The 14,233-nt window shown below is 35.3% G+C and overlaps 2 protein-coding genes and 1 long non-coding RNA gene across 5 annotated transcripts; 2 read left to right on the top strand and 1 right to left on the bottom strand.

Annotated features, from left to right (window-relative positions):
- Positions 1–1,755: 1,755 nt before the first annotated feature.
- On the top strand, positions 1,756–2,981 carry LOC107008495 (50S ribosomal protein L34, chloroplastic). Its single transcript, XM_015207557.2, has 2 exons — positions 1,756–2,055; positions 2,580–2,981. Exons 1-2 carry the CDS (start codon positions 1,839–1,841, stop codon positions 2,840–2,842), a joined length of 480 nt encoding a protein of 159 aa, XP_015063043.1. The 5' UTR covers positions 1,756–1,838; the 3' UTR covers positions 2,843–2,981.
- A 1,282-nt stretch (positions 2,982–4,263) lies between these two features.
- LOC107015254 (probable glycosyltransferase At5g03795) lies at positions 4,264–13,118 on the top strand. Its single transcript, XM_015215468.2, has 3 exons — positions 4,264–4,660; positions 6,304–6,871; positions 12,565–13,118. Exons 1-3 carry the CDS (start codon positions 4,462–4,464, stop codon positions 13,043–13,045), a joined length of 1,248 nt encoding a protein of 415 aa, XP_015070954.1. The 5' UTR covers positions 4,264–4,461; the 3' UTR covers positions 13,046–13,118.
- On the bottom strand, positions 8,518–11,783 carry LOC107015259. 3 transcript variants are annotated; one of them, XR_001456308.2, is made up of 3 exons: positions 10,309–11,783; positions 9,955–10,032; positions 8,518–8,860 (listed from the first exon to the last, which is right to left on the bottom strand). It is a non-coding gene; the product is annotated as an uncharacterized LOC107015259 (long non-coding RNA). The 3 variants fall into 3 exon arrangements; XR_003576684.1 differs by having other exon boundaries at positions 8,518–10,032; positions 10,309–10,368; positions 10,476–11,783; XR_003576683.1 differs by having other exon boundaries at positions 8,518–10,032.
- Positions 13,119–14,233: the final 1,115 nt, after the last annotated feature.

Here is a 14,233-nt window from a genome sequence, read left to right as displayed (position 1 = left end):
AATCATGACCACAAGTTCATGAATGACGTCTTCACAAGTGGGTTCATTCAAATTCTTTCAGATAGTATCCCCCCAACGAATTTTAAGTTATCGATAATAATTTGCTATTGTCTCTTGCTAAACATTTGTTGCCCAAGCAGAGATTGCGAATTGATAGCATACGAAACATTAATCTTTTGTTGGATCAATTTGTCCCACTTCATAGCCTTCTAATATCCTACGGTAAACTCTGTTACGGTAATACATCTTGAAAGCTCTTATTTTTCAGTATCACAAGGTTGAAATTAGTAAAACACAAAGATTTTAATGTAGTCGTTGTTTTTATGTATAATATTTTTTATGTGAAATCAATAAATATGATATATAATTTAGTAAGATGCAATGATTTTGAAATAATCAAAAATAACCTTCATTATATCTCAATCCATTCTTTAATTAATAAATATTAACTTATCCATTAAATAATATATCTATAAAATAATAAAATTTCATGGTCCCATCTATATTAATTTATAGAGGTTTTACTGTATCTTTTTTTTTTTTCGTAATTTGACTCTAAAAAGACTTTCTAGAAAAAATTAGTCAAACACAATTTGTTTATCAATATTATATTTTAAATAAATTACTCAAACACAAACATTTTTTTCTAAAAGCCATTTTTAAAAGGGAAAAGGGTCAAAAATAACCTTTAACTTTGTTTTATTGGTTGAATATACCCTTACTGTTAAAATGAAGTTATCTTTACCCCTATCGTTACTAATTTCATCGTTTGTAACCCTCAATTGACGGAAATTTCCAAATCGATCCAAATTAAATCAATTTCAATTGTAATGACCCAATTATCTATTTTAACTCAAACCCGACCCAACTAACTTAACCCAAACCTATTTCACCTACATCTCAAAACACCCATCATCTTCTCTTAAAATCCATCTCCTATGAGAACACAAATCGCAAAAACTCGATGGATTGTAGACAAGTTGTGTTCTTTCCTCTACAATTACATATTTATGTTAGCTAGCAATTTAGAATTTTCAGAGTGAGCGATATGATCAATCGGGTATGGTGATCCCCTTAGAAGCATGTATGTGTATTTAATTGCAAAGGCTTATGATGACTTAACATTGGGAGTTGTAATTTGTCTATTTCCACAGTTCAAAAGTCCAATTTAATTTGTGTTTATTGCATGTGTAATTATGAGGGCTGAATTTATTTATGATATGTATCGTGTTGAGAGAGTGAAATTACCTCTAGGTATACTTGATTACTCTTGGGTGTAGCTTCTTCATCTCTCGTTCTGTTAAAGTAAGAAAATTATGTTAAAAGTAAGAAGATTGAATCGGCAGGCTGATGAATCCACGAGAATACATGTTATTGCAAATGTATGATGTTTTTATGGAGCAAAGAGATGAAAATATTTTTTTTATTCAAGGAGGAAGAAGATGAAGAAGAAATTGATTTTGAGATTTAATTTGTGATGACTTTTGTTTGGGTTGGATTTGAATTTGGGTCAAAATGATGAAATTGGATAATTTTAGTAAATTTGGAATTTTCATCCAATTAAGGGTATAAATGATGAAAATTAATAACGGCAGAGTAAAAATAATTTCCTTTTAAGGATAAAAGACATAGTAAATCAATAAAATAAAATTGAAAAATATTTTTAGCCTTTCCACTTTAAATAAAAGTGCTTTACTGTGTCAAACCCTCTCTAAATCCATCTTTAACCCGTTATCTTTTCGGATTACCCAAAGAGTCCCTTAGATTGCAGATAAGGCATCAAAACCTCTTATAGATAGACAGAAGAGGAAGAGGGAGAGTTTAGAAAGAGAGAAAAAATGGCTTCTTTGTCAATAGGAAGTTGGGTGTGTTCAGGAATAGGAAACCACAGACCATCCGCTTCGCTTTCTCTACGTACTGGTTCTTCAACAACGACTACTTCTGTTTCTTTGAAAATGGCTGCTAATGCCTCTACTCATTTTTCTGGGTTGCTTCACTGCTCTTTTCTTCCTTCCTCTGCACTCTCTACCTTATCTTCTTCAACATCCTTTTCTGGTAAGTTCCATAAATTCTCTATCTTCCTTTTCAATTTTGATGTGGAAATTGAAAATGTGAATTAGAGATTTCAGTTGTTATTTGAATTGGTAATGTGGGGTTGTTTATTGATTCCTGTTTTAGGCAGGTAGTATTTTCATTTGAATTGCTTCTTTTGAGAACTCCTTAATAGGCAATTATTCGCTTGTGTGTATCTTGAGTCCTGTTAAATTATATACACTCTTTGAAGGTACAAGGGGGAGACAAGAGTAGGTTGCAATTCTTCATTATGATGTTTAGTATTCCATATAACACAAATTTGTAGTGTCTATTTGTGGTCTGACATTGCTGTGCTATTGAAAAAAAGTGAATCGTATTTCTGATTTTATAGTCAAAATCCATTGGTTAAAGCTAGATCATAAAACAATTGAACGAAAAAAGTTTCAACAAAGAGGAGACCCTTAAGGTCCAAGAGACATATGATCAATTTCATATTAAATTGGCACGATGAGTAGTAGTGAGCTAATGGTTAATATGTGGTGTAGGTTCATCATTTGTCTTTGGCTTTGGCTTCAATTCCAACATTGGAGTGAGCACCACTAAAAGGCGTGGCCTGGTGGTGCAGGCAAAGAAGTATGCTCTTTGTCAGACTAAGAGGAATAGGTCGAGGAAGTCGTTGGCTCGAACACATGGTTTTCGCAAGCGTATGAGCACCACCAGTGGCAGAGCAACTATCCAGCGGAGACGTGCAAAAGGCCGATGGGATCTCTGCCCAAAGTCTTCACCTAGAACTGGAAAACGAGCTTAATGTTTATTGTTTTCTTGTAACTGATTTTTGTGGTAATATGTTACTATCTTTTTCAGAATTTTGGGCTGCTGTAATTTTCATCTGTTTTATTTAAAGAACTAGTTTACTGGTTTCCATATTTTTGTATTGTCCACTCTTTCATTGATTGGTTTTTGCTTTCTCCTTTCGATCTTGTTCATGAGTCTGGTCAACAAATCAACCCTGAGAAATTTGTAGACTCAGAAGGTTTTCATTTGTCTGATTCATCATAGGGCTTTTTCAGAGGTCTAATGTTTTTTTTTTCCATTTATCATTGGAGAAAGTATTATAAGAAAGTTGCTCCACCAAAGAGGGAAATATGAGACTGACATGTTGAGGTGTTTTATGGACATCGAACAAGGACCTTATGTAAGGGTGCTATATTGTTGTCACAAATCATTCTTCACATGTTGTTGGGTGAGCTTGGATTGTAACTGCAGTTATTTGGAAATTTCAGAATTGCATTTGTGTTACTAAATTTTGCTTCGTAACTGAGGATTTTACTAGTATGCTGCAGGATCATCCGGCTGTTGGCATGTGTAAGTTGAAATACAATTTAGAAATGTGCCCCAACCGAACCAGAAACCGACCTGGATATGGTTCTTTTCTCCAAATTAGTAGCTCGGAAAAGACGATATATGTAATATTCTATTTCTCATCAATTTGGTAATACCGGACGTAGATATAAGAAGCATACTATCCTAATGCATGAGAAGTTTGTATGAGCGAAATATTCAGTTTATTTAGTAGACTTTGGTGTTCAGATCAGATATCCAGCATTAGTGAAAATTTGTTTTTTTTTTTTCATATCAATCCTTTTTGTTCCATCAAAGGCAAAATCACAGTTCGTATCTTGTTTTCACTATATGAAACAAATAAAGCGTTATTTACACTTGGAAGCACTTCTATTTATAGGATTCAAACTCTGACATGACTCATGAGCTTCTCCAAATCAACTAAACGACTAAATCTGCAAATATCATAAGCTCTCTTCTGCATAGCCTAAGTATGAAAAATAAAGAAAAACGATAATGGGAGCAACACTTTTCTAACCCAATCTAATATTATATATTCGTTTCTGTTTACCACAAGTTAGAAAGTCAAAGGGTGTCTTTGATAGGAGTGAAAATGTTTCATATGAAATTTTTCTAAAAATTGTGTTTTAACCTTTTAGGAAAATAAGTGGCACTTTTACTTATTTTTTGGTGTTGGGTAAGTAATCAAAATGTATTATTTCCTAGAAGTTTTAGATCTAATCTAAATTCTTATTTTACTTTTTGAAAAAAAAAACAAAACTAAAGAAGTAAATCTAGCTAGAGTATTTTATCAATTTTATTAAGAACTGATTATGGAGTATTATTTTTCCTATTATGACTTGTGGTTTGATGAGAAAACGTTAAAAAATAATATTTGACGTCCATTTGGATATATTGTAAATAACATAGGTGATTCTTTTGTATTTTTAGCCTGAGAAAGAATGTAATGAAGAATTCCAAAATGTTGTTGTACAAAATGGCTAAATGGTTGTACCCCCATTAATGGTTCCACCTACATTTTGTGATGTGCAGTGAGGGAGGCAGAAGAAGCAAGAAGCAGCTCCAATGGCGTCGGGAGTGATGTTCATATTGATACCGGCAGGCTTAGGTGTTGTGAGTTGTCTCTTCATTCTATTCTACGTTTCCTTCACTTCCAATTTCTTTATCCACTCCCACCAAATCCATCTCACATTCAACTCTACCCTTAACAATTCATTTGTTGCAAATCCAACTATTCAGACACATACGCATGTGCAATTCAATGGTATGACCACCCCACTAAAATAATTTACTCTCGTTCTGGGTGTAACCTATTCTGCACTAATTTTCTACCTTTTAATTCAAAATATTTGGGGTTTGATATTATGCTTAAAGATTGTTTCCAACTTCTTCATTTGACTGGATAGATAGATTTATTATGAGCTATTTCAGTAGATTGTTGATGTATCGATTGATTTGCATCTTCAACTGCTTATAAGAAGCTAAGGAAATCAATTAGCAGGATATGAAATTACAGATAAACGGGGTTGACAGAAATGATTTCCAATAGTAGAAGATGACAATGTTCTGTAACCATGCATACAAGGATATTCTCAGGACACATTGTTGGACTTGGACCCTTGCTTGCCATAACGTAAAAATCGTAAAGGAAAATAAAATAAAACTCCAAATGGTATGCAAGATTTCACTTCTCTCTTTGTTTTCCTTTTTCACCTCAAACATCGAGTATGACTATACTAAGCTGAATCTTAAGTAATTACTTTATTTTTGGAACGTTAGAGAAATCTTGTGAAACAGGAAAAACTGGGCCACTGTTTCTCTTAAGGTGCCTTCTGTCATCGGAACTGCCTGTCCTCTCATATTTTGTTCTTTTTCTGTATAATTTCAGATGAGTGCAATTATTTTCTGTAATAGATGGCACATAAAAACATAACCCCCTTGTGGGTCCTCTAAACTCACAATGTAGTTATTCATCAGCACAACTTAGGGCTCTCTTTAAGCAACTGTTTAGAAACATTTAGCATCACAACTATATTCTCACTTAGATGTCTAAGGAATCCCAGTTTTGATTATTTAAGCCACCTAATATCACGATTATATTTGTTTATATGTGTATATGTAAATAAATAAAACCTTTGGCACCCAATGTCTGTTGTGAAATGTCTTCACAGGAATTCCCAGTTTGCTAGAGCCACTGTGTGGGTTAATATTTTATACTTCCTCACACCTGAAGTGCAATCTTTTTCTTACTTTACCATGTTTAAATGTTATACAGAAGCCTTTCTATCTGGGAGACATGTCTTACAAACTACTATCGCCTTGAGGGTTGCATTAGTTTCTTTTTGAGTTTTCTCTGGGACTGTGCAAAGGAGACCTTTTAAGAACTTACCCGCTATTGTAGTGACTTACAGAAACGGATAAGTAAACAAGATGACAATGTAACATTTTCTTGTTGTATTCTGTCTTATTATGTTGATTAAGCACGGCCTGTAGATAGGTATTCCAGTCTAATTTTGTTCAGTTATCCACTGGTTGGCCTATTTACAAGTTATACTAACATGGAAAAACCAGTATATTTGACCCAGTTTACATTTGAAAAACTAAATAGATTGTAATGTAATGCAATTGTGGAGTCCAACCATGTCCTTTTGGCCTTCTTTAAGTTGTATCTCTTTGCCATATTGATAACTACCATTTCTTTTCTTAAGATTGACGAGTAGATAGTATATTCTGAAATAATTATATTCTATGAATGCTATAGCATCTGCTGCAATTGTAATTGCCTTCAGCCCGACAATATTCTGTCCTGATTGGCATTTTGGCAGGGTTTGTCAGTCCTGATTACTGTATTGTCTGAGATTTGTCGCTTATTTGCTGTATCTAGAAATGATTGGCTTTAAGTTTCAGGAAACCATGTGAATGACAATGACGTATTCCATGACAGAGATGCCTTTGTGGATAACTATGAAGAAATGAATAGGAGCTTGAAGATATATGTTTATCCTCACCTAAAGGATGATCCCTTTTCCAATTTACTCTTGGCTGTTGATTTTGAGCCAAGTGGAAACTATGCAAGTGAAAGTTACTTCAAGAAAGTTCTCAAGATGAGCCATTTTATTACAAGGGATCCTTCCAATGCCGATCTCTTCTTTCTACCTTTCTCAATTGCACGATTGCGACATGATCCACGAGTGGGGATCAATGGTATTAAAGACTTCATAAAAAGCTACATCTTCAATATTAGTCATGAGTACCCTTACTGGAACCTAACCAATGGGGCTGACCATTTCTATGTTGCCTGTCATTCTATTGGTCGTTTTGCCATGGAGAAAGTAGTTGATGTTAAGATCAACGCGATCCAAGTTGTGTGTACTTCAAGTTATTTCGTATCAGCATATATTCCACATAAAGATGCATCATTGCCACAGATTTGGCCAAGGCCAGGTGGTAACCCAAATTTTGCACCTTATAAAAGGTCAGTTGAGTCTTTCTAGTTATTTACTTATTTCATGCTTGTGTTTCAGATATGGAACTACTTACCTGAGGTTAATATCAAATCATTTATTAAAAACTACATGAAATCTTACAAGATACCTTTGTTTATTTTGTCATATAATCTTGGAAAACTTTTACTGGGATTCATCATATCCCCAACTATGGGAAGCTTTTTATTGACATTCATCATATGCCATTCTTTCTGGTGTCGGGCATGTTAAACCTTATTAGATTTTACACCTGTCTGTGAGGGTTTGAATTCCTTCAAGAGATAACCAATCATCTTCCCTTGATGATAGGGGTTATGGAGGTTAAATTGAAGTGGGAGCCCTTCTACAAGGGACGTTGCTCCAAGGGTTTTGGATCGGGGTGAGGGTCGATGTGTAGCTAGGGGAGTTGCAGGAGTAATTCCATTTCAAAAGCTATAAGTCCTAGACTAGGAAAGAGATTTGCTTGGTGTTAAGTCAACTCTACTAGATGCAGTTGCCCAAGCCTGCAGACTGACTTGTCTTGTGCCAAAATCTGTTCATAGAACTTCAAAGCAATCAAATCCAATTTTCAGTTAGACATTTTTATTGTTTTAACCTTTTTCTTAGTTCCATTTTCATGGCTTAATATGGTCTATGTTTTGGTCTTCTCAGTTATTCCTTTTGGTCATTTGGCTTTTGTGGAGGATTGTCATCCCCTTGGTGTCCCCATATTAGTACATATATCACTGTTACGTATTTAAGAAAATTGTTAGATGTGGACATCACACCAGAACCTAAAGAGATATTTGCGCCATCAAGTATAATAACTATCCCCACATGTTACTTGGTCTTGGGTAGTTTACTGAGCCTGTGAGGTTATCCAACATAGTGGAACAATTTAAGGTAAGTTTAAGTATATTTGACTGAATTTTTTTCTTTTTTTTCCTAATAAGTTAATTGTATAACCATATGAACCTGGTGCTTGTCGATAGCACAAAGCTTGATACTAGCCAAAACCTCATTCTCAAAAGGTCTTTGTAGACATTCTTCTTCTTCAACTGATTCTTGGAACGTTTTCATATGTGAAATCAGGTCTCCAAACATCAGTTTCAGCATATAAGATCTTGTAGAAATCTAATATATCCCCTTTAATACACTCTGGATATGTCATTTCTCCATTTACTTTCAGCTTGTTTAAATTATCAAATAATCTTTGAGCATTTGCCATTCCATGGAAAATTATATTTTTGTCACCCTGCTTTAGCCACAATACTGGACCTTTGTCTTCATCTGGATTAGTACTATCAATTTCCCAATCAAATGATTTTCTTCTCAAATGAAGGTCCCATCCCCAAAACGAAAAACATTCTGCCACTTTAGTTCCTTTATAAACAAATCTCAAAAGCAAATCTGGAAATTGCTCTTCTAAAGGAATGTCATCAAGCCACCTATGTGTCCACAATTTTACCTTCTTTTATTGCCAACTTTCAGGTTTATATTATCAAAATTGTCACGACACGGAGCCTCAAGTCACTATGGCACCTATCATAACCCATCAGTCAGTAAGCCAATCCATATCCCGGAACAACCAGTAACATGCATATCGGGCAGAATCAACAACCAACTGGAAAAGTAAAATAATTTAAAGGAAACACAATGGAAAAGAGAACAACAACAATCTATACAAAGGCCAAAATACAAGATCCAATCCCACGACCTGGGAACGAAAGTACGAATCTACTATAAGAGTACTAGTCCCAAAAGTGGATCAAAAAGTACATATTTGTCTTGAATACAAAAGACTAGTCAAAAACTATATACAGATGGAGATTGGTCGAACTAGGACGCCATCATCTCACCTTCTATCTCTGAAGACAGGCTCCAAGAAGGCTCGAATCACCATTGTTAGCTAGTGCTCGGATCGGCATCAAGAAAACAGATGCAAAGTGTAGCATGAGTACCAAAATAACATGTACCAGTAGCATCATAGGCCAACTGAGCTGAGAAAGTAAAAACAATATGAAAGCGAGAAAGTAACAGCAACTAGAGGTCACAAGAACGAAGCGATAACGAAAATCCTAACTATATAGTCCACGATCTAGAACAAGGACCATATGGTAAAGTAAAACAATTTGCTATAACCTAACTGACCCTGATAAGCCCAGAAGGTACACTCGTACGTAATTCGAAATTAAATAACTCAAACATACCCCATAAGCCCGATGAGTAGTTGAGAACACAAAGAGCTAAAGGTGACACTAACTAAGTCTAGTGTATTCTACAACTGAAATGGTCATCCTTGGACTCAAACCACGGTGAAGGCATCCCAAAGAACCTAATAGAATCACCAAGTCATGGCTAGATCTCGACTAATAGAATTGATACCCATACTTAAATTGTGGCTACTAGAAATACGCCCAGACCTCGAACCATGACTAATAGACATGCACATGAACCTCAAACCGCATCTATTAATTATGCGCATGAACCTCAAACTGCGGCTAGTAGACTCTGAATGTCTCCCAATCATACGCTCTTCTCAATACGGGAAGATACCATAGAGCGAAACCATCTTCAGAGTCAACGGGAACCCACTCTAGCTCGAGTCCCAGACCTAACCCAACACAGCCAACAAGGCCAGAAATCGCCAAAGAACAAATCAGGGTCGAAACATAAGAGAAGTTATGGATGAACAGTTACAAGAGTTGAGTTGTCGTCTAGATAAGGATTCATATATCATACCCAAGTGTGTTATATCGGTCTACAGAGAGTTAAGTTATACGAAGCGACGTTAGAGAATTTCTATGGCAAAACGGTTCCAAATCGCAAGTCTAAGGAAATCACTAGCCTACGTCTAGGCTAACCAAGAACAAGCTACCAATCAATACAACCAACACTAAAGATACCACAACACACGATACCATCCACGCAACCAAGTAGGCATGCTCAATTTCCGAAACTATCCGAAAATAAGGCTAAGGCTAAGGCATGCGGTTTATCACTTTAATATGATACAAGCTAGACACCCCACCCAAAGCTAGCTAATCAATTACTAACAGAAGCTCAATCAAAAGACTGGTAAGTCGTAGCCTACCTCAAAGTTGACCGTGCACACTTCAAATCCACTAAAACAAAGCTTTACCCTTCTGAACCACCTCCATTTGCTGCCATGCTATCAAATAAGTGATCATAACGTCAATAGACATGTTTTGACACCCAAATCGCAATAATTGGAGATGGGCCCAAAAAAAGTAAAAATGGCGTTGTGGGACCCACACCGGGAATCCCAAAATTGACTTTGTCAATTCGTCCCAATCTGCTCAAGGAAGTTGTGCCCCAAAAATGGGCACAGTTCGAGCTTCTAAACAAGCTAAACGGTTCATACAGTTAAGCTATCACAAAATCACCATTAAAGAGAGAAAGAAGGGTCTCCAAGACAAGCATTTACCTCTAATCCGATTCCCCCACAGTCTCATGGTTCCAACACGTAGCTCCATTAATTCCTGACCTAATGAGATGAAAACAAACTCAATCACAGCTCTAGAGACCAAGAAATCAACTTCACCAATTTGCACATTTGATTAGATTTTTCGAGAATGCTCTTTTAAAACAGACCACTTAAATGACTTCTGATGGAGGTTGTCTCAACAAAAAGTGGATCTCACACCAAAAGCCCCAAGATCCGCACCAAAGGTCCTAGACCAAACCTGATGTTTCGTAGATAGCAGAACCGTCATAGTTGCATTCTGAGGCTGCCGACTTGAATTTTTGACCGAAGTCTAAAGTAAAAGTTTCAAAGCTCCAAAACACGAAAACTCGCACAAAACGAAACGAACGACCAAGTGACAAAACTGTGAGTCCATGTAGTAAAAAATGACTAGGGGCTGCTATAGGAAAGTTCTAAACGCCTAAAATAACACAAGAAGAGGGAATGACCTAGACGATCATTACAAAAATTTCATCACAGAGGCCCACGATGTATTTCCTAGCAGAAGCCATCAACACTTTTAACATTGTTGGTGCACAATTCATCTCCTTTACCATATTTAAGAGTAATAGCATTTTCCTGTAAGTTATTTCTTCTGTCATTAAACCTCTAATGCCATTTTAATAAAACTATTGTGCTGCATCTTCAAATTCTTGATTCTCGATCCCCCAGTTTTTTTGCCTCTTGTATCAGTTTCCTGTTTCACCAAATAGAGCTTTCTCTTGTTTTGGCCCCCTTCTCGTAGGAAATTTCTTCTAATCCTATCCAATTGACTTTCAACCTTTGAAAGCATGGGAAATAAGGAAATAATATGAGTGGGAATTCCATTGAGAAAATTGTCAGTATGTGTTAGCCTGCCTCTAAAGGATCTGTACTGCTTTGTCCATATTTATTCAATCACCCCTTGCCATACAACAATATCCTTCATTTTTGCACCCAAAGGCATACCAAGAAACATATGTAGAAGGATCAATCCTACAACATAAGATGGCAGCCAACTAATGGATGATGTGATTAGCATGGGGTTTCTTTACATTTCCTTAGCTTCTCCTTTTTCCCCCTTGCTTGAGATCTATTCAACAAAGGTCATCAATCAATTTGGTCTGATGTATGCCAGATGTTCCTCCTGACAACCTTCATCAAGGAATGTTCTGACCAATTCATCTTGAGTTGGCCCTTGTATGTGTGCCAATGCTCATTCTTTTGTGCAGAGAGGGAAAAACTGGTAGATGAGCAAGCAGTTTAACCCGGCTGGTAGTTGTCTGATATTGTTACACCCATCTTTATATTGTTTGAAGTGTGTACATGTAACCCTACTATGTGAAAAGAGGGTACATAGAGCGAAAAAGAGAGGGGGGCCAGGGGGGAACTATTCCAAATCTTAACAAAATTTTCTTTCTTTGTCAAGTTTGCTGTGCACTATCAATGAAAATATTCACTCTGCACTGTTAGAGAATCTGTTGGTTTTTTAAAAGATAGTGCAACAAAATTAGTTTGAAGAGTGACTAAAAATATTTTTTTAAGCATAGGAGGTTTTCTTAAATAGCCAAGTTAAAGATATAATTTGTAGAAAATCTGCATAACAAAATTCAAATAAAACTAAAACAATTTAATAGAAATATAATTTAATCTGTAGATTCATTCTAAACTTAAGCAACATATTATGATAAAAAATATCTGCACTAATTGAAAGTAAATTTTAACTTTCATTCTTTGCTTTAGCTACTGCAATTAAAAAAAATGCCCCTCAGTTTCTACTGTTTTTTAACTTGCAAATTCTTTTTTTAGTATCGATCTCTCTTTATGATTATTTAGTGTTGTGCTTAAAAAATACCCTCAATAACTTAACTTTGTCTCATCTGAAAGTTTTTGTTGAAATTTTCTTAATCCGGACAGTAATAGGATTTGCATGGAGTGTTTGTAAGGACTGTTCTTATTTCATCCTTACCGATCAAATTTGATAATTATCGTAGGAGAAAAAAATACAACAATGTTGTCAAAGGAAATTACTCTATTACTAACTCAGAGACATACATTTATATTTATAGTTGCTATTCATAACTGAAAAACAGGAAAAGAAAAATATGCTAATGATTAATGAAAACAAATTTCAACCATAGCTTTTGCATGCATATATTATTCATAACTTTGTTAGCCATGTTGGGGGTTGATGGAGATTCTTGATGTAGAAAAACTCATATTATTGGGTGGTTTCAGGAAAAAGCTGGGATTTTTTGCTGGATCACTAAATTCTCCTGTACGTGAAAAGCTTCTAAAGTGGTGGGGAAATGACTCCGACATCTTTGTGCACTTTGGTCGCCTCGAAAGATCTTATACTGAAGAATTTCTTGGTAGCAAATTCTGCCTTCATGTGAAAGGCTATGAAGTTAACACTGCTCGCATTGTTGATGCGATGTTTTATGGGTGTGTACCTGTGATCATTGCCAACCATTATGATCTTCCATTTGCAGACATATTAGATTGGAAACATTTTTCAGTCATTGTTACCACACTAGATATCCCTTTATTGAAGAAAATCCTTCAAGGCATAACTCAGCAAGAGTATTTAGTATTGCAAAGCAATGTTCTTAAGGTAAGAGAACACTTCCAGTGGCATGTTTCCCCAATTCATTTTGATGCCTTTTATATGGTTATGTATGAGTTGTGGCTAAGGAGAAGTTCTTTAAGGCTTCAATGAACGTTTTACCAGATAATGTCTCCATTCTGATAGTAATCCCATTTTCCGTAGGGGTCCCAATAACCCTTTTTAAGGTTCCTTTCCGAGGAAACTATTCTTTTTAGTTATTAGAATGATTTTTACCATAATGTTATAAATATACAGAATGTCTATCTTTTAGAGAATTCTTGGAATCCTAACTTTGGAACCAAGTCAATTTGTCTCTATTTATAGATCGGTTCTCTTCATTGTAAAATCACACATTTAAGAGAAATAATTTGTATTACTAATAAGTTTGTACTATATGGCTTCATAATATGTTATTAGCACGAGATTCTAACCAATTGACAATCGTTTTTTGTCCACCACAAAATTATCCCTAAGGTATAATAAGTTTTCTTAAGTACTTGTATGTGTTCTTAAAGTACTGCGACGGAAACAATTTTTAAACAGGGTGCAAACTGATACAAATGCCTAATGGTGGAAATGATCTTTTCAAGTAATATACCGTGTAAGTATGTGTTTATTTATCTCTTCTTCAGAACAAGATCATTTTTTGTAAGCAAATAATCTATTACTTAATTTTGTTCATTGATGGCAATGATGACAAATAATTAATTTTGTTAATTGAATTTGAGAATGTTAAAAAACTATATGCACAAAGGATCAGAATCATACTATCATACTGCTTACATGAATAATTGATAACCAATTCGTTTATGCTAGAACATATAAACTTTATGAAATTTGATTCAAGAATTACCTCTCGAAGTGTTGGACTGTGAGTAGATACCTTCAAGTGAATCCACAAATTAGACCTTCATGTGACTCCACAAGTTAAACAACGGTTCACTATCTTCTATAGTAATTTCAAGTTTACATCCTCTCTCAATACTTGGGTGGACAACTATCGGGTATAAAACATATTTCTTTCAAGGGTTAGAAGAATCCCTAATTATAGAGATTTCTTTCCCATTGTCATGACCCAAGGTATCCCCTAGACGTAACATGTCGTATAGGACCCCGAGAGGCCCCATACAAGCCACTTACATACATAGACAAGATAATAGAAATCATGATATTAAAAGAGATCAGTTCCAACATATATGAGTTTTATAGAGAAAAGCAAAAATATAAACATCGTCTCTAGCCATATAATACATAGGGGTTTATCAGGGCGCAACCGTACATCATGTTCTGAAAAATTGA

The sequence above is a fragment of the Solanum pennellii genome, chromosome 1 (genome assembly GCF_001406875.1).
Source record: "Solanum pennellii chromosome 1, SPENNV200".
NCBI classification, from domain to species: Eukaryota; Viridiplantae; Streptophyta; class Magnoliopsida; order Solanales; family Solanaceae; genus Solanum; species Solanum pennellii.
This window is presented reverse-complemented; position numbering and strand designations above follow the sequence as displayed.